Source organism: Heloderma suspectum, chromosome 1 (assembly GCF_057233095.1).
Source record: "Heloderma suspectum isolate Gila_16-S chromosome 1, 16-S_ref, whole genome shotgun sequence".
Classification (NCBI taxonomy): domain Eukaryota; kingdom Metazoa; phylum Chordata; class Lepidosauria; order Squamata; family Helodermatidae; genus Heloderma; species Heloderma suspectum.
The window spans coordinates 420185208-420204604 of record NC_139458.1 but is presented as its reverse complement, the minus strand read 5'-3'; the positions used below and the strand labels follow the sequence as shown (position 1 = coordinate 420204604).

General features: G+C 44.6%; 1 protein-coding gene across 18 annotated transcripts in view; it reads left to right on the top strand.

Annotated features, from left to right (window-relative positions):
- Positions 1 to 19397, top strand: part of NRXN1 (neurexin 1) — a 1598206-nt gene that overhangs the window by 1554884 nt on the left and 23925 nt on the right. For 12 of the 18 annotated variants that reach the window (XM_084829225.1, XM_084829224.1, XM_084829223.1 and 9 more), the window contains one exon: positions 1100 to 1187. In XM_084829225.1, coding sequence (XP_084685351.1) covers positions 1100 to 1187 — 88 coding nt within the window. The remainder of the gene's footprint in view (positions 1 to 1099; positions 1188 to 19397) is intronic. The other 6 variants (XM_084829231.1, XM_084829233.1, XM_084829232.1 and 3 more) reach the window with 1 other exon arrangement.

Here is a 19397-nt window from a genome sequence, read left to right as displayed (position 1 = left end):
TTTTTCAGGGCTAAAGGAGCTGCGGTCCAAAAGAGAAGTCCAGGGAACCTTGGTCCGTATGCCAAAGTTCTTGGTTGCATGCATGGAACACTTCAAGCCGCAGCCATAGAGCTTGTGCATTGCCCAGTGAAAATGGAAGAGGACACTGAGAAAGCATGTGCAATCACTGAGGTTGGAAGGCAGGGGGCTGGCCCTACCATTAGGCAAAGTGAAGTGGTTGCCTCAGGAGGCAGGTGCTGGGAGGTGGCAGCAAGGAGTTGGAGGTGAAAGCTGTGTGTCAAACAGCCTGCCCTGCACTCTGTAAACTAGACTGCTGCCTTCGGCTGTGGAGGATGCTGTCCCATTGTCAGCATTGAAGAAACATTGAGCTATCAGTCCAGTAGGGTTTTAGAATGGGAGAGAGTTCCCTTTTGCTCAGGGAGCAAAATACCTTGGGACATCCCTGTGGGAAGGCAATCAATTCCATGCCATAATATTTTCCAGATTGGGGACTGACCGAGAGTAACTAGAATAATTTAAGAAAGAATCAGATAGAAGAGGAAGTACTGGCAAGGCACGGCTAGTGTACTTCAGGAATTGCTTCTTTTTTTCCACCAAGTAGTAGATAATGGAATATGGGCCTAAAGGAGGAGAGAGATAAAGGGTTGTTGAATGGAGTGGGGCTGTCCAGCTGTAGAGAGATGTGTAGAAGGAAGAAAAGAAAAGAGATTAAGATTGCAATCCTGTACACACTTACCTGGGAGTAAATCCCATTGAACTCAATGGAACTTACATCTGAGTAGACATGCATAAGATTGCACTGTAAGTGAATGAAATGGTGCAAAGAAGAGGGAATAACAGAGGAGATGAGGGATGAGATGCAGCCACAGTCAGAGAGGTAGAGAGCAGCACCGACCGTCCCACTGGACCTCTGACATAATCCTTTCTTAACTCTCAAATAAAAAAAGAATCTTACATCACCATTAAAAATAATACAGTGTTGTGAGTCTCTTAAGGTCTTTGATGACTGCCAGTGCCTGCAAACCTGGGCAGTAACAGAGGTGAGCACATAGTTGGACCAGTTTGATTAATTAAGATGGGCTCTTCCTTTTCTTTGCAGACCACAGATGACATCCTGGTGGCCTCAGCTGAATGCCCCAGCGACGATGAGGACATTGATCCCTGTGAGCCGAGCTCAGGTGGGTTAGGTTAGTCAACTTTTTTATTACTTTCTTTTCATTTTGATTCTTTGCATGCAGCAGTGACGAGAGTAGGCTCTTCAGCCTGAATTCTTGCACTGCTGGCAGAGACAAAACTGAGTCTCATGCCAGCTCTGATGGGACCCAGATTGGTACTATCAGCATGATCATGCAAGGGGGAAAATCATACCCACCCCCTAAGTTTACAAGTCAGAAAATATTGAAAGCTTCATCCCCACCCTTCTTTTTAGCAGACCTTAGTCACTGTAGACCATTAAGACAGGAAAACTAGGAGCAACATGGAGAGACCTTAATAAGTTTTTGTGACAGTACATTTTTCAATGTGGACTAGAAATTTTATTGTGATTCCCAGGATCGCTCACTAAAATGGGTTGGAGGGTAATGATGGCCACTGATGTTTGACTCCATTGCTTTCAAAATGGTCTTTGAACAAGTTATTAATTTATACATATTTTTTGTTCCACATACTGTATTTATGAGGAGTTAGGTGTGTGAGCTACTGTCATATATAACAGCTGAGGTTTTGTGAACCAAGAAGTCTTTTGGGCCACTTTCAACATTGATTGGATCTTCCAGTCACTGGACTGTCCCAGTTGCATGTAACTGCAAATGCATCTGGTGGGCAAAAGTCAATTTGCCAGGAAATATTTCACTGATAAAACAGTGAAAATTATTAAGGCATACATGACTACATCATAAATCTGTAATAAAGAAACCAGAATTCCCCTGTAGACATTCAGAGTTGTGGATTTCTTCCGATATATGTATATTTTGGGGCATGTTTTGCGACTGATTCAACCCATATTCAAACAACATCTCAGCATCTCTGTGCTCAGTGTATTTTAGGAGGTCATTGCACTTTATCCCTTCACAAGACTGATGTCACAAGTGGTTCCATTCATAACACTGGTGTCATAATATGCAAAGCAATGGAAAAGCACAACTTGTAAAGTATAAGATAGCTTCTGTCCTAACATTTTAAAATGGAAATACATTAAAAAAAGGACATTTGTGTTATCGTCAACATAAGAACATATGAAGAGCCTTGCTGATCAGACCTAAGGCCCGTCTGGTCCATCTTTCTGTGCTTACACTGGGCAACCCAGATTCCCATGGGAAGCCCACAGGTGGACTATGTTCATGGCAGTACCATCCCACTCATGTTCCCCAGCTGCTGGTGTTCAGACGCATACTGCCTCTGATAATGGAGGCAGCACATAGTCATCTTGACTAGCAGTCATTAATAGCCTTATCCTCAATGGATTTCTCTAATCCCTTTTAAAGCCACCTATGTTGGTGGCCATCACTACAAATGAACATTATGGGAAATGAGGCAGAGAACTATTTTCCATATAGACAGATCTTGCTATGTGTCTCTGTGACTTTAACAGAGGTTGGCAGGACATTTTAATTTCTTCCCCTAACAGCGAGGGCTGTAAACTTTACTGAAGCTGGAAGGTCCTTGTACACTACACATAAAGCTACTTTATATTGAGTCAGATCATTGGTCCATCTGGCTCAGGAACATCTACTCTGATTGGCAAAGGTTCCCAAGCATTTCAGGTAGAGGACTTCCCTGTCACCTCCTGCCTGGTCCCTTTAAAAAAATATAGCAATCCCAGGGAGACGGGTAACTTATTCCCACTCCATCCTACTGGCTTGTTTCTATTCCCTGAACAGGTGTGTCTGTGACTCACCTGACCAAGAGAAAAAGCCGTGGCTGTATAAACAGACCCTACTCAGCAAGAGATGTGTAAATCCCAGCTGAGTGTTCTGGGCTTCAAGAATTAATTGATATGAGTTGTGCTCCCTGAAGCACCTCTCAAGCCAAACTACACAAAGTGGTACCACAAAATATATATTTATTGCTCAAACCATATTAGAGAATAAAGAATCTTTGAAATGATAAAGCAAGCAAAACACATTACTACATGCAATGCAATTAGGATGATTAGAAGCATAATAGAAAACAGTGGCTAGCATATTCCTTAATAAAATAGAAGTTCTATTCCTCTCAACCAGCAAAGCAGTCATCATTAAGATTTCATAGTTACCTGTCTGGCAGGCATGTTTGGCAGAGCTTAGGTCATTTTGTTCTCCCAGGATCACTCCGCCAAACAGATCAAACCCTTGCCTTTTATAACCCCTGTGTTGATGACCTCATCCTACATTTCGGACCTGGTCATACCACTACCCCTAGTTCTACTGTCCAACCCTAAGAGGGCTGCCTCCCAGTGCAGCCTGGTTTACCATTGACTTCAGAAGCTCCTTAATTACAGTCTCCCTCCTAAGCCCAGCAGCTTTTCACTTTGGTGGAGGTGGTTAACCAACCCACTTGTGTCAACTCCCTTTGCCCATTTCCAAGAACACTTTCTGATTAGCTTATAGCTTACACAGCTAATCACTCTATTACTAATCATTCACAGTTAGCATACACAGATTATTATGAATAGCACTCCTGTGAAATGCAATGAATTCTCATCAACAAGACGCATTACATTCATATTTGGTGACACCAGGAGTTGAACCTGGTCCAATTGGGGGTTGGACTCGATGGTCTTGTAGGCCCCTTCCAACCCTGCTATTCTATGACTATTCTATGAACTTGGGACCATCTGCATGCAAAGCAGCTGCTCTACCATTGAGCTATGGCTCCTTCCCCACATTCTGCAATAGAGCTTTTATGCTGCACTTGGTGACATAGTGGATCCTTCACCACTCCCTCCCATAGCCAACCTTAATGATCACAGCCCTGAGTGTGATTCCGACACAGGATTCAAGAGTCCTATTGGTGTAGAGTAGAAATTTACCTCTAAGGGTTGCTAGTGGACACTAGATGCAGTTGGATGGTGTGGTAAATTCCTATGTAGCTGAATGCCCACCTCTGAAGAACAAACCCATTGAAGTATATGAAGGTGGGAGGCTGCCTTTACTACAGGAGTGGGGCGGGCAACACGTGGGCCACATGTGGCCTGCTCATGGTTTTTTGGGTGGCCCCTGCTGGGTCCTCTTCTGCACTCCCAGATCCCCAGAAATCCTGCTGGTAAACAAGGCACACACCATGATTTCCAGCAGAGTTGTGCTCCCTCCTCCCACCAGCCCACCAAACAGCTGTTTAACGGGCTGAAGGAGTGCAATTCTTCTGAGAAACAGGGTGTGCAGGGAGCATGAACCTTGTTTCCCAGCAGAATCACTGAGAATCTGTCTTCAGGGGGAGGAACGGCCATTTCCAGTGGGAGAGAAGTACAGCTTGTGGTGGGTTCCAGAGTGGGAGAGAGGCAATATGGCCCCTGACCCACAAGAGTTGTCCACCCCTGTTTAACACAATATATTTTATCCTGGTTTGATGTGCAAATGTGTTCTCGGAAATGGTGCCAAGAAGTAGGGATGTCCGTCTCTGGGAAATCCAGCCCTTTTGGGGCTCACCAGATTTCTGCAGTGCCCTGCTTTCATTTGAGCCACAGGTTTATCCCGAATTCTGGGAACATTTTTCATTAAAAAACAACCAACCAGACCTGTAAATAGAAATTTGTGTAATTTGCACACATTGCAGCCATAATTTATGTAATATGCACAAACTGCAGTTGTAATTAGTGTTATATGCACAAATTGCAGCCATAATTTGCATAATTTGCACAATTTTCAGCTGCAATTTGCACAAATTACACAACATACAGCTGCATTTTGCACACATTTCTATATATGAAAATAAAAGAGAGTGGAAATGCAGATTGAGTCAGGCAGTAGGGGAAAATGCTGAAGTACACGGGGCTGAGCTAATGAAAGCTCAGCTATCCCCACCCCACCCCCGACTTATTCCTCTGACCTCACTATCGAGAAGTTTTTTCACCATTCTTTGGGGGAATGGAAAATGGATGACAGGTCTATCAATGAGTATTCACTATGACAACTAAGTGGGACTTCCAGTCAGGGTGGTAATATTCCTCTCAATACTGTTGCTGGTGGGGGGTGGGAGCAAAAAGAGGGGAGGGCTGTCCCCCTCATGCCCTGCTGGTGGACTTCCCAGAAGCATCAGGTTGACCACTGTTGAAAACAGGATGCTGGGCTAGATTGCCCTTTGCCTGATCTAGCAGGGGTTCTTCCATATATTCTAAAGTGTAGTTTTTTGCAGGGATTCTCATACATATGGGTGATATGTAGCATCTCAGGAAAACAAGCCAAACCATTGCTTCCTAGCTGGAGGATCTCCAGCCAACCATCCAGACTATATCCATATCTCTCTATGCTATATCTATACATGACTATGTGATTTCCTGCTAAGGTTGGATTGGATGATTCATGGGGCCATTTCAAACTCTAGGAATCAAAAGTAGCATTTATAGGTGCCATTGTGCTGGTAAAGTAGACTAATTAAGTTCTGATTCATAGAGAATGCTTCCTCAGGCAGGACTTCTGCCAGAACATTTCTGTGAAGCCAGAAAACCCACTACCCTTCTGTACCAACACAACTGACATAACAAAAGGCATTACTTGGCATTTGGTCTGACTTCCTTTTGGACTAGCCAGACAACCATTTTCATTGTCTGGGACCTGTGGGGCATTTGACTCAATTAAACTTGCTATAAGAACCATGAGAACTGGCACCATGGAATAGGCTTCACATCCTGGTGCTTTGGCTGTTCTTGTGTGTTTCAGCTTCTTGGCTTTTGCCAGGCTCCACTCTGGCCATGCCATCTGGTTCTGATGAAACCTATTTGCATCTGTTGCAGAGGAATTGCCATTGTCAGAAGTTCAACATTGCCAATTTTGAACTTCTGACAATGCTTAAAATAATTTAATTGGAATCTAAACTAAAATATTCTGCACTATTATGAGGACTCGGTATTTTATATTTAAAGCCACACATAAAAATTAAATCTAACAGTATCTCCTACTGAAAATAGATACTTTTTATTTATTTAAAATATTTCTAGGCAACCTTTAAAGGCAAAAGCCCTCCAAAGGTGTCTTGCATAAAAAGAAAAACCCATACAAGCCTGAAGAAGAAATAATTATAAAATCAGTCAACACCAGCAATAATAACAAACAGCAAAATTCAGCTCAACAAAACTGAATTATTCCAAATTGCAACAGCCGAACCAGTGTTAGATTATCTTCAAACAAGGCTGAAAATGGAGGACACTGTAACACTAAAAAAACAGTATTGATCCAAAAATGCTTCACTGGTTCATTAGAAAGAAAGAAAGAAAAATAATCTAGAGAAAGCTAAGTATGTAATTATTAAAGCAGGCATGTTGACATAATACTTTTTTTAAAATATGGAAACTGTTTTGCCCTTTATAGATTTCGGAGCTGTGGATTTCCTCACATGTGTATGCACAGAAACAATAAGAGTGTCATTCCATTAAGGCACAGTGTACTTCTGTAAAACATACTGAATATATTACATGCTTATGGAAATATACATTTCTGTAAAGAAAGAATTGTTGTTGTTTATTCGGTCAGTCGCTTCTGACTCTTCGTGACTTCATGGACCAGCCCACGCCAGAGCTTCCTGTCAGCCATCGCCACCCCCAGCTGCCCCAAGGTCGAGTCCGTCACCTCCAGAATATCATCCATCCACCTTGCCCTTGGTCGGCCCCTCTTCCTTTTGCCTTCCACTTTCCCTAGCATCAGCATCTTCTCCAGGGTATCCTGTCTTCTCATGATGTGGCCAAAGTACTTCAGTTTTGCCTTTAATATCATTCCCTCAAGTGAACAGTCTGGCTTTATTTCCTGGAGTATGGACTGGTTTGATCTTCTTGCAGTCCAAGGCACTCTCAGAATTTTCCTCCAGCACCACAGTTCAAAAGCATCTATCTTCCTTCGCTCAGCCTTCCTTATGGTCCAGCTCTCGCAGCCATAGGTTACTACGGGGAATACCATTGCTTGAACTATGCAGACCTTTGTTGTCAGTGTGATGTCTCTGCTCTTCACTGTTTTCTCAAGATTTGTCATTGCTGTCTTCCCAAGAAGTAAACGTCTTCTGATTTCCTGGCTGCAGTCAGCGTCTGCAGTAATCTTTGCACCTAGAAATACAAAGTCTGTCACTGCCTCCACGTTTTCTCCCTCTACTTGCCAGTTATCAATCAAGCTGGTTGCCATAATCTTGGGTTTTTTGAGGTTTAACTGCAACCCAGTTTTTGCACTTTCTTCTTTCACCTTCGTCATGAGGTTCCTCAGCTCCTCCTCTCTTTCAGCCATCAAAGTGGTATCATCTGCATATCTGAGATGGTTAATGTTTCTTCCAGCGATTTTAACTCCAGCCTTGGCTTCATCAAGCCCAGCACATCGCATGATATGTTCTGTCTGTGTACAGGTTGAATAGGTAGAGTGAGAGTATGCAACCCTGCCTTACTTCTTTCCCAATCTTAAACCAGTCCATTGTTCCATGGTCTGTTCTTACCATTGCTACTTGGTCGTTATACAAATTCCTCAGGAGGCAGACAAGATGACTTGGTATCCCCATATCCACAAGAACTTGCCACAAGTTGTTATGATCCACACAGTCAAAGGCTTTAGAATCATCAATAAAACAGAAATAGATGTTTTTTCTGAAACTCCCTGGCTTTCTCCATTATCCAGCGGATATTGGCAATTTGGTCTCTAGTTCCTCTGCCTTTTCGAAACCCAGCTTGTACATCTGGCAATTCTTGTTCCATGAATTGCTGGAGTCTACCTTGCAAGATCTTGAGCATGACCTTGCTGGCATGTGAAAGAAGTGCCACTGTTCGATAGTTTGAACATTCTTTGGTGCTTCCCTTTTTTGGTATGGGGATATAGGTTGATTTTTTCCAATCTGTTAGCCACTCTTGTGTTTTCCAAATTTGCTGTCATGTGGCATGCATCACCTTGACAGCATCATCTTGCAAGATTTTAAACAGTTCAGCTGGGATACCATCATCTCCTGCTGCCTTGTTATTAGCAATGCTTCTTAAGGCCCATTCCACCTCACTCTTCAGGATGTCTGGCTCTAGCTCACTGACTGACCACACTGTCAAATCTATCCCCGATATTATTATCCTTCCTATACAGATCTTCCGTATATTCTTGCCACCTTTTCTTGCTCTCTTCTGCTTCTGTTAGGTCCTTGCCATCTTTGTTTTTGATCATACCCATTTTTGCCTGGAAAACAAATAATTAGCACCATCAATATTCCACAATTCATAATATGTCTGGTTATCTAAGAAGCCAAAAATGGTTAATAACTGTATATATCACACTCCTGCTCCTCAAATGTTAACACTTCTTCATCACTTTATGGGAGATCAGTCCATTTGCCCATTTTGGAATTACACCTTAATTGTGAGTTGTAGATGTGCGATCTTTTCTGAAGGCGATTTGTGGATACATATAGAAAAGAAGCAGTGCTCATTTCTAATCAATATCCAACCACCTCCTCAGGTGTGACAATTTCCTCCAAAGATTTAAATTACATCCTGAATCATTCTTCCTTCTGCACTAGAAAACCTGGCTTCACCTTCATCTGCTTTTTGTTGCCTTAACGAGCCCAGGTTTTCTGCACGACTGACCCTCAGTGGTGTCTCCTGGGAGAACAGACTTAGGATGGATGAAGCCAATATTTCTAGTGTTTACAATACAGTTCTTCTGAGAGGTACTTAAGCTCAGATATTGCTCCATTCAATGTGAGTTTCAGATCGAGTGGAGCAGCCCACAAAGGACTCCTCTCTTGGTGCCCTTGGCTATAACTAACCGGCTGACACATAGATACACCCAAGTGGCTCACAAAATAATGTAGCCTGACCCAGTGACCTCATGTACTGGCAAGGGCAACTACACAGGCAACATCTCCACAGTGCTGGTGAGAAGAACAGAGGTGCAACATAGAGCAAAGCAAAATTTATCAACACTGCTTCAATAGCTTTTGCTGCCACCAGATACAAAATATAGTGATCATTGTCAAAGTTGTTGCATTTTGCAGAAGTGGTTAGAAAAGAGTTGGAGTCGGACACAGACTGAGAGTTGGCGTACCTGTGCTCCATTCTGCTGGCCACCAATGAATCAACTATCTTTGTACAACCTTAGTGGCTTTATGTTTGATAGTAAGCCTTTATAATGAGATTGCAGCTGCCAAGCAGTATAAAAAAATGACGTCTTGCCATTACAAGTTCCAAACAATTTGTGCAATAAAAGTCAGCAATGTGAATGAACTGTCAAACAATGTGTAAGCCAGCTAGATTACATGTTAGAAGGCATGGGCAAATTAAAAAGTCTTGACGTCCTTTTGGCAGAAGGTGACCCTCCCTGGGGAGGGGGTTCCAGATTGCAGTCAGAGTTGAGAAGGCCCTCAACTCCATCAACACCTCCCTAACCTCAGAAAGCAGGGGGGCAGAGGAGAACTCCTGATGAGGATTGGAACACTGGGACAAGCTCAGGTGGCAGAAGGGAGTCTTTAGGTACCTGGATCTCATGTAATTTAGGGGTCTGGGGTATGCTCCAGCACTTTGAATTGTGCCAGAACAGACAGAAAGGCAGTGCAGCTGTTTAAAGGATAGTGAGATGTGTTTGGCCAGACCCAGTCAGCAACCTAGCAGCTATAATTTGGATTCACAGAAGTTTCCAAGAAATGTTGGAAATAAATAAACATGCAGCCACATTTATTTATTTTCATTTATGTGTTATTGCATTTATATCTTGCCTTTTTCCCTCTTGCAAGGAATCTTACACGATCCTTATCCTCTCCATTTTATCCCCACAACAACCCTGTGAGGTAGGTTAGGCTGAGAGTCAGTGACTGGCCCAAAGTCATCCAGTGAGCTTCATGGCCTAGAACCTGGATCTCTCCAGTCCAACACTCTAACCACTACACCATGCTGGCTGTCTAACCACATGTCTAACACATTGCAGTAGTCTAATCTAAAGATAACCAGGACATGGATAACCATGGCTGGGCCATTTCTATCCAGGAGAAGTTCCAGCCTGATCACCAGCCTTAGTTGGTGGAAGGTACTACATGCCCCTGATGCCACTAGGACACTTAGGGCACAATCCTATTGAGATAGACAGTTGCCTCCAACTTCCCCTGAAGTCAGAGGAGACTGCCTATCCAATGCAGGGTGGCTGAAGCATGGAGGAGAGGATTCCTTCCATGCTCCAGCTGCCCTGCAGATTTCCTTAGATGCCTGATCTGGGGCATCTAAGCGTGGCTTCAGGGAGGGCGCAGGAACAGGGCTGGAGACCACATAGGAAGCTGTCTAAAACAGCCCCCAGGAACACCTCCTTTTCGCCCTATCCATGCTCCATGTTAAGAGCACGGATAGACACAGAGGGGCAGCTTCTGCGGTTTTCTCTGCCCCCACCATGGGGGCAGTGGGGCAGGGAGCATGCTTTCCTGGCCAAAGGCTCAGAACTGGGAAACTGAAAAATCCTATGTCCTCCAGACCCTGTCTAGGGGACATAGGATTGTTCTCTTAAAGACAAGGCCAAATCTAAATGCACCCCCAAACTGCAAACCTTGAACAGGTTGGACACTGCCTTCCTGGTCAGATAAACAACCCACCCACAGCACCTCTGACTTTTCAGAATTGAGCATCAGTTTATTGGCCATCATCCAGTCTATTGGTGACTCTGGACTCTGTTTCAAATCATTCCCCCGCACCACACTGCTTCTGGGCTTAGAAAGAACAATGCAACACACGCCATTTTGGGATGGCAGCTGGAGGCGGGGGCATTATTTTTTTCTGCCCCGGCACGTGTAAAGTTCACTTTGGTAATGGCACTTCTCAGAAGCAAGTGTCCTTGGTGCTGCAGCCCAAACGTTCCATCTGCTAAAAGGTTTGTGTGTGCAGCTCTGCAATTGCTGATTTATAGTATCTGTGTTGATCATGCTGAATTATTAATCTGGCAAATTTATTTAGAGAAGTGGGGCACTGACATCATTCCTCGGGAGGGACGTTCTGCCAAAATTGTCGCTGCCAGCAAGCCCTTGTCTGTCACCTCCGGTTTTGCTTGCTGTGCACCTGCCTGCTGGTAAATGATGAATGGGAAGATGTGACTTGTGACAAATACAGGAAATTTAAAAAAAAAAAAGTAATGCAGAGGAGAGCCTGCTACTAATCAACCAAGTCAGCCCATAAAACACAGTCAGAAAGAAAAATGTGAGGGGGAAAAAAGGTATAAAAGTGCAGGTTGCGTTGGGGTGCGCCGCAAACCACTAATTGGGACTGGCTTGCTGTCAGGCAAAGATGAGTACAGTGGCTCAGGCAAAAGGAAGAATCCTATCACCGTCTCCTTTCATGCTCCAGCCAGCATCCTTTGCTCTTAGACTGCTCTCCCCTGATTTCCATCTTCTGCATTCCTGCCCATGCATAGCAAGCAAGAAAAAGGTGGAGCATGGGAAGTTCGTTGTAGTCCCCACCTCTTGGGCACATCTCCCCAAAGCCTGGTTTGGACAGTAAGGGAACATTCCAGGCATCCTCCCTTGACCCATAGAGCAGGGGTGGGCAGAAGAAAGTAGATCTCCAGATGTTTTGGACTTCAGCTCCCAGCATTCCTGGCCATTGGCCATGCTGGCAGGGGCTTCTGGGAGTTGAAGGCCAATATATCTGGTGATCTACCCTCTGCCCACCCCTGCTATAGAGCCCATGCACTGCTCTAGTTTTGAAGACATTGAACCTGGATGTGGGGTGAGGTTAGCCAGCAAGCCTGGGGATGATGGCTAAAGCCAGCCAGAGTAAGCAAGTCATCACACTGAGTTCATTTCCCACCATCTCCACGTGGTAATGATCTTCATAGTGTAAACCTCAGCTTTCAGATACTTTGACTTGGGCAGTATAATATCCTTCAATATATCAACATAGCCTCTTCCTTTACAGATTGATTTATTTGCTCTTGGGTTTCCTTATTTGATCGATGTAATAAAATAGGAGATATATTTTCCCTTTTCTGTTTGTTTGTTTTTTGTTCTTTCATTTACTGTATCCAAAGTGAGCCCAAAAGGAGAAGTGCAGAAGTGGCCTTTTTATTGCTCCTAGATAATCTAGGAGGACAGTTGCTGGAAAATCTCCAGGCTGCACCTCTCTGTTGTTTTGTTGTGGGCTCTGAAAGATGTGAAAAACTGATGCTAAAATAGTGGGATTCTCCAGGGCAGGCCAGAAATGTGCCAGTAATCTCCACAGGGATGTCATGAAGCTCACATGTGCCTTTGTGTAAGCTGGAAGTACATGTGGGAACCTGTCATATATTAGGTCAGATACTAATACTCCATCTAGCCGAGTATTGCCTACTCTGACTGGCAGTGGCTCTCTCTAGGCAAATGTCTTTTCCAAGGTCTGCTACCTGAACCCTTTAACCAGAGTTACCAGTGGGATTGAACCTGGGACCTTCCAGATCCAAAGCAGGCAGTCTACTACTGAGTCATAGCTCCTGTCACCCAGCTGAGCACAAGTGCTGCAACTCTCTTTCGGAAGCCACCACAATCACAGGAATCAGGACAGCTGTAGGGTGCTGTTGCATGCATGTCCTGCTTGTGGGTTTTCCATGGACAGCTGGTTGGCCACTGTGTGAACAGAATGCTGGACAAAATGGACCCTTGGTCTGATCCAGCATGACTCATGTACGCCTTTCTCCATGCAGTGACAGGCATGCATGAGACTGATGACATCTGTATGAAGAAGATGCCCTTTACTGTGAACTGGCTTGAAGGGTCAAGTTTTTCTCCTTGACCCCTTTTCTCCTCCTCCTCCTCCTTCTTGGCACAGTATACAGGAAGTTTTTCATTACTTTTGGAAAGGATGCTTTCTCTCCCTCCTAGCCAGATGACACTCTTCTTGACACTTCACTGATGCCCACTCCACTAGCCTTCAATTACTTAGAATGAGAATAAGAACATGCAAAGCTACTCAGATACCTAGTCAGATCAGTGGCCCACTGAGCTCAGGAAGTGGAGAAGCAATAGCTCTCCAAGTTCTCAGGCTCCGGTCTCAGGGACTGTCCAAGCCATTTTGCTCCCTGAGGGCATAAAACAAGATGGTTCCCCTCCTGTTCCATTTACAAAAGCCAACTCAACAAGCAATTGAATCTTTTTTCAACACTGATAATCGGACAGCATCCTTCACGGCACCTGTCCTTCAGGGAGCAGGCTAGCTTATGGGCAGGCCATGTGGCACACAACTCTCTCCTCCAGTGCCTTGCTGCCATCTCCCAGTGTGTGTCATCTAACAGCAGGGCTGGCTCTGAGAAGTACTTCCCAGCCCTGCTGCTTGAGATATTTTTAACTGGAGATGGCTGAGGATTCAACCTGAGACCTTAGGCATTCAAAGCATGTCCTCTACCACTGAACTATTGGCCTGCCAATAAAGCCATCTTCTCAGGTTATAAATCATAAAAGTAAGTTGAACTCTTCTTTGTCTTCTTTTGGATAATTCAGTGCCAGAAATGACAAACAAGTCTGCATAAGAGAAGATGACCCCAGCCAAACACACACACACACACACACACACACACACATATATATATATATATATATATATATATATATATATATATATATAAATATAAAAGTTGCTGTATCCTGGCAATACAAAATCTTGTAATTCAAATTTTATAACCCTGGTGGGACTTTCTTCTCTGTTATGCAGGCAATGCATAACCATCCATTTTCAGCTCAGTTTCCTGTACCACAAGATTTATTAGGTTGGTTATTGCATTTCATTAGATTTATAGCCCACCTATGGCAAGGTCTGAGGGTGAGTTACATAAATATTTACAGGGCACCACAATGTAATTTGGCATTGGCAAGAAGGAGGAGGGGGGTGGGATGACAATGAGGAACAGCCATTTCTGAGCTTCATTATTTATTAAGTTTCCATTTAGGAAGTTTAGGTTTCATGCCAGTCTGGTTGACTTCCTGGGAGAACCACGCCATCTTGCTGTCTGCTTTGCATACCCAGGGAAAGTTATATCATTTCTGTATTATGCCATTTCCTGTCATCACCCCCTGACATCAGCAGAAGTTGCAGGGACTCTGAAACTTTGCAAAAGGATTCCTGCTATCTATCTATCTATCTATCTATCTATCTATCTATCTATCTATCATCTATCTTAAACATTTGTATCCCACCCTATATCATTAAGTTCTCAGGGTGGCATACAGATAAAATCGATTCAAACAGTAGAAAACAACAAATAATTTAAACAGCTAAAAACATATTAAACCACTGAACAAACTATTACCAATTAAAATCTAAAATAATGAGACAGTTGAAACAGTGTGCTACTTTAGGGAATGCATTTAGCCTTCAAAGGCATTGGTAAAAAAAACATGTTTTCATTTGGCGCAGAAATGAAATCTATGTCTGCTCCAATCAGGCCTCCAAGGGGAGGGCATTCCACAACCGGGGTGTCACAGCAGAGAAGGCCCTCTCCCAAATCCAAATGGAAGACCACAAAGACCATGGACTAGCAGAGCTAGGAAGTACAGTACAGTAACTGTGCACAGAATATGATGCGGTGCTGAGGGGGGCAGGGGCGGGCGGGGAGGAAGTACCAGTTGAGCACCATTTAAGGCAGAGGTAGAAAACCTCATTCAGCCCAAGGGCTGAATTCTGTTCTGGAGAAGCTCTTGGGGCCTCATTCCAGTGGTGGGCAGGGCTGAAGGCAAATGGGGTGTGGCCAAAATACCAAACATACCAGCATCTTTTAGCTTAGAGCTCTTACTGACAATAACTAAGCCTTAGGAGGCGCATCTCAACCTTTTATAATGGGTGGGGGAACTGCACAAGAGCTGAGAAAGCACCAAACTATCAGTCGTCAGGGGAAAGAGGTATGACTAAGGGAAATGAGGCATGAGATCGATAGGCATATGGTCAAGGAACACAGCTTGAGATCGACAGGCATATGGTCAAGGAACACCTAATGACTTTGAAAGAGCTCACATCTCTAGGACCAGATGAACTGCATCCTAGACTCATAAAGGAACTGGCAGAAGAACTCTCAGAACCACTGTCTATTCTCTTTGAGAAATCATGGAGGACGGGGGAAGTGCCAGATGACTGGAGGAGGGCTAACGTTGTCCCTATCTTCAAAACGGGTAAAAAGGAGGAACCTGGGAACTACAGACCAGTCAGTCTGACATCAATCCCTGGGAAAATTCTGGAGCAGATGATAAAGCAATCCATCTGGAAGCACCTTGAAAACAATACAGTGATTACTTGAAGCTGACATGGATTTGTCAAGAACAAATCCTGCCAGACGAATCTGATCTCATTTTTTGATCAAGTAACCTCCCTTGTAGACCGTGGAAATGCTGTAAACGTAATATACCTCAACTTCAGCAAAGCTTTCGACAAAGTTCCCCATGATATCCTGATGAGCAAACTAGCTCAAAGTGGGCTAGATGAAACAACAATCCGGTGGATCCACAGTTGGCTACAGAATCGGTCTCAAAGAGCGCTTATCAATGGGACCTTCTCAAACTGGGGAGAGGTAACGAGTGGGGTACCGCAGGGCTCAGTCCTGGGCCCAGTGCTCTTCAACATATTTTTTAATGACTTGGAGGAGGAGGTGCAGGGACTGCTGATCAAATTTGCAGATGACACAAAATTGGGCAGGATAGCTAATACTTTGGAAGACAGAAACAAAATTCAAAGTGATCTGGATAGACTGGAGCGCTGGGCAGAAAACAACAGAATGGCATTTAATAGGGATAAATGCCAAGTTCTGCACCTAGGAAAAAGAAACCAAAAGCACAGTTACAAGATGGGGGATACGTGGCTCAACAACACTACAAGCGAGAAGGATCTTGGAATTGTTGTCGATCACAAGCTGGATATGAGCCAACAATGTGATGTGGCTGCAAAAAAGGCCAATGCTCTTTGGGGCTGCATTAATAGAAGCATAGCTTCCAAATCCTGGGAAGTACTAGTTCCCCTCTACTCAGCACTGGTTAGGCCTCATCTGGAGTACTGTGTCCAGTTCTGGGCACCACACTTTAAGAAGGATGCAGACAAACTGGAGAGGGTTCAGAGGGGGCAACAAAGATGATCAGGGGACTGGAAACAAAGTCTTATGAGGAGAGACTGAAAGAACTGGGCATGTTTAGCCTTGAGAAGAGAAGACTGAGGGGAGATAGGATAGTACTCTTCAAGTACTTGAAAGGTTGTCACAGAGAGGAAGGCCAGGATCTCTTCTTGATCATCCCAGAGTGCAGGACACGGAATAATGGGCTCAAGTTACAGGAAGCCAGATTCCGGCTGAACATCAGGAAAAACTTCCTGACTATTAGAGCAATATGACAATGGAACCAATTACCTGGGGAGGTGGTGGGCTCTCCCACACTGAAGGCATTCAAGAGAAGGCTGGACAGCCATCTGTCAGGGATGCTCTGACCAGGGATGTCGAAAAATTTCTCCACGAATCTCCAGGAGGCCGAATGCCAACACATTCGGCCCCCCGAAATTGGTGGAGAAACGGTCCACCACCACCCCCCACCCCCCGGGATGGGAGTTACCTTGGTTGAATGTCCCTGGCAGCAGCGGGTCCCGGTGGCGGTTCGGCGGCGGCAGCCGGTCTTCCGACCGGCTGCCGCCGCTGCCATTTCCAAGTGTAAAACAACAACAACAACAACAACAACAAACATGATAGGCTACGTAAAGATTTACGTAGCCTATCATGGCTAGATTTTCAAAAAACACCGTGATAGGCTACGTAAATGTTTACGTAGCCTATCACGGCTGACTTTGGGGGGGGGAAGTGTGTACGCAAATGGCGGCGCCCATGGGCGCCGCCACTTGCGTTCCTTGTTTGGGCACATGTAGTCTACGTAAACATTTATGTACACTACGGCGAAAATAAGGGCATCACTATTTGCGTTGCCCTTATTTTCGCCGTAGTCTACGTAAATGTCTACATAGACTACACATGCCCAAATAAGGAATGCAAATGGTCGCACCCATGGGCACCGCCATTTGCGTACGTGCTTTTTTTTTTCCCCCCAAAGTCAGCCATGATAGGCTACGTAAACATTTACATAGCCTATCACGGCTGACTGCAGGGATGCAAACGGCGGCGGCTACGGCCGCCGCCATTTGCGACCCGGCAGGAGCAGAGGATTCGTGACCGGAGGGATGGAGCACCTCCCCCCTGGCCAGAATTTCGGCCAGAGGGACAGGGCGCCTCCCCCCCGGCCAGAATTTCGGCAGGGAGGGATGGGGCGCCTCCCCCCACCAAGAATTTTGGAGAGAGGAACGGAGTGCCTCCCCCCACCGCGAAGCAAGTTGCGGGACCAGGTAAGGGACTTTCATCCATCCCTAGCTCTGACTTGGATTCCTGCATTGAGCAGGGGGTTGGACTCGATGGCCTTGTAGTCCCCTTCAAACCCTACTATTCTATGATTCTGTGATCAACTGCAGATCCCCAGAGGGCTTTATTGGGTCCTAGGCAGGCTACAGTTGGTCCCCACATAAGGAGTGCTGCTTCAGAGTTGTTGTTGTTATCGCTATTTGAGGGAGCACATCCCCCTATATATATGCCTACCCGAGGACTGGTATCTGTTGGAGGAGCTCTCCCCTGCATCCCACCAGTGTGAGACATACACTATGGAGGGATGTGGGAGAGGGGCTTCTCTACTATGGCACCCCGATTATGGAATGCCCTCTCCTTGGAGGCCCAATTGGCGCAGGCACAGGTTTCATTTTGGCGCCAAGTTAAAACATGGCTTTTTAGCAAAGCCTTTGAGGGCTAAATGCATTCCCTGAGTCTTCACACTGTTTTAACTGTTTTATTGGTTTAGATTTAAAATTGGTATTAGCTAGCTTAATGATTTAATATGTTTTTAGCTATTTAAATTATTTATTGTTTTACACTGTTTAAATTGATTTTATCTGTATGCTGCCCTGAGATCCTAATGATATAGAATGTGATACTAATGTTTTAAATAAATAAATAAAAGTATATTATTATTATTATTATTATTATTGTTGTTGTTGTTGTTGTGTATTTCTATACCGCCTAATAGACAAAGCTCTCTGAGTGGTTCACAACAACAACAAAATGCAAAGGACATTAAAACATTGTACAACATTACAACATTATATTAAAACAGTCAAAAAATGGTTGAGCATACAAAATTTTAAACACTTGAAAACAAATAGCTAAAAACAATTTCAGTAAATTTCAATAACAGACCTGTTCAAGACAGCTGACATAATTACCCCTGTTATATGCCATTAAATGTCTGGGAGTAGAGGGCAGTTTTAACCTGTTGCTGAAAAGATGACACTGTTGTTGGTGCCAAGCAGGCCTCAGTGGGCAGCTTGTTCCATAATTGGGGAGCCACCACTGTGAAGGCCTTCTCCCTGGTTGCCACCTTCCAAGCCTCCCTCGGAGGAGGCACTTGGAGGAAGACCCCAGATATTGAGCATAGTGTCCTGGTAGGTTCATGTCAGAAGAGGCGTTCTTTTGGTCCCTAGCTGTGTAAGTACATAGTTGTTTGAGGATCAACCAGTGGAAACCAGCTAGGAGCCATTTCAGAATGTGGAAGACAAATGAGGGTTCATGAGAGCCTGCCACACTAAGCTCATGAGGCTTAGAAATCCCTGCCCAAAGCATGAACGATATGGCACGGGGAGCTGTCACTGAAATCATTTGTGTGATTCTAGCAGCTCTAGCTAGCTGGTTTGCACTCCTGACCCTGTAACTGCCCTTCACAATGCAGATGGGTGGATGGGGCCACTGCAGGCAAAACACAGGCACCTTGTGGCTTACAGTGATGACATGCCCTGTGCAAGCATGTGCTGAAAAACTTTGTGAAAAATCACATGCTGCAGACCTTCTGTGCCACTTCAGGATACAGGTGGGGAATCACAGCTCAGAATGTTCCTCCTCATCAAAACTCTCTGTTCACAGGGACATTCTAGCCTAGCCTTCTCCTTGATGTGCTAGTTTTCTACATGAAGAGAGGGTTTGTTTGTTTTTTACCTGGAGGGGTGTTATATTCAATAATGCAGTTCCCCACCCCCTGCATTCTTCTGTCTTGGAAAGCTTGTATGATGTGACTTTCACAATGATTGTAATGACAATTACTGTTGATATAATGCTTCCTGAGTTGTCAGTGTGCATCACAGACATAATGCCAGTAATCCATACAACAACCCTGTAAGGCAGGACAGTGTTATTTTCTCCAGATTACAGGTATGGAATTGAGGACGAGAAAAAGAAGCTAGCTGAGGACTGAGGTGC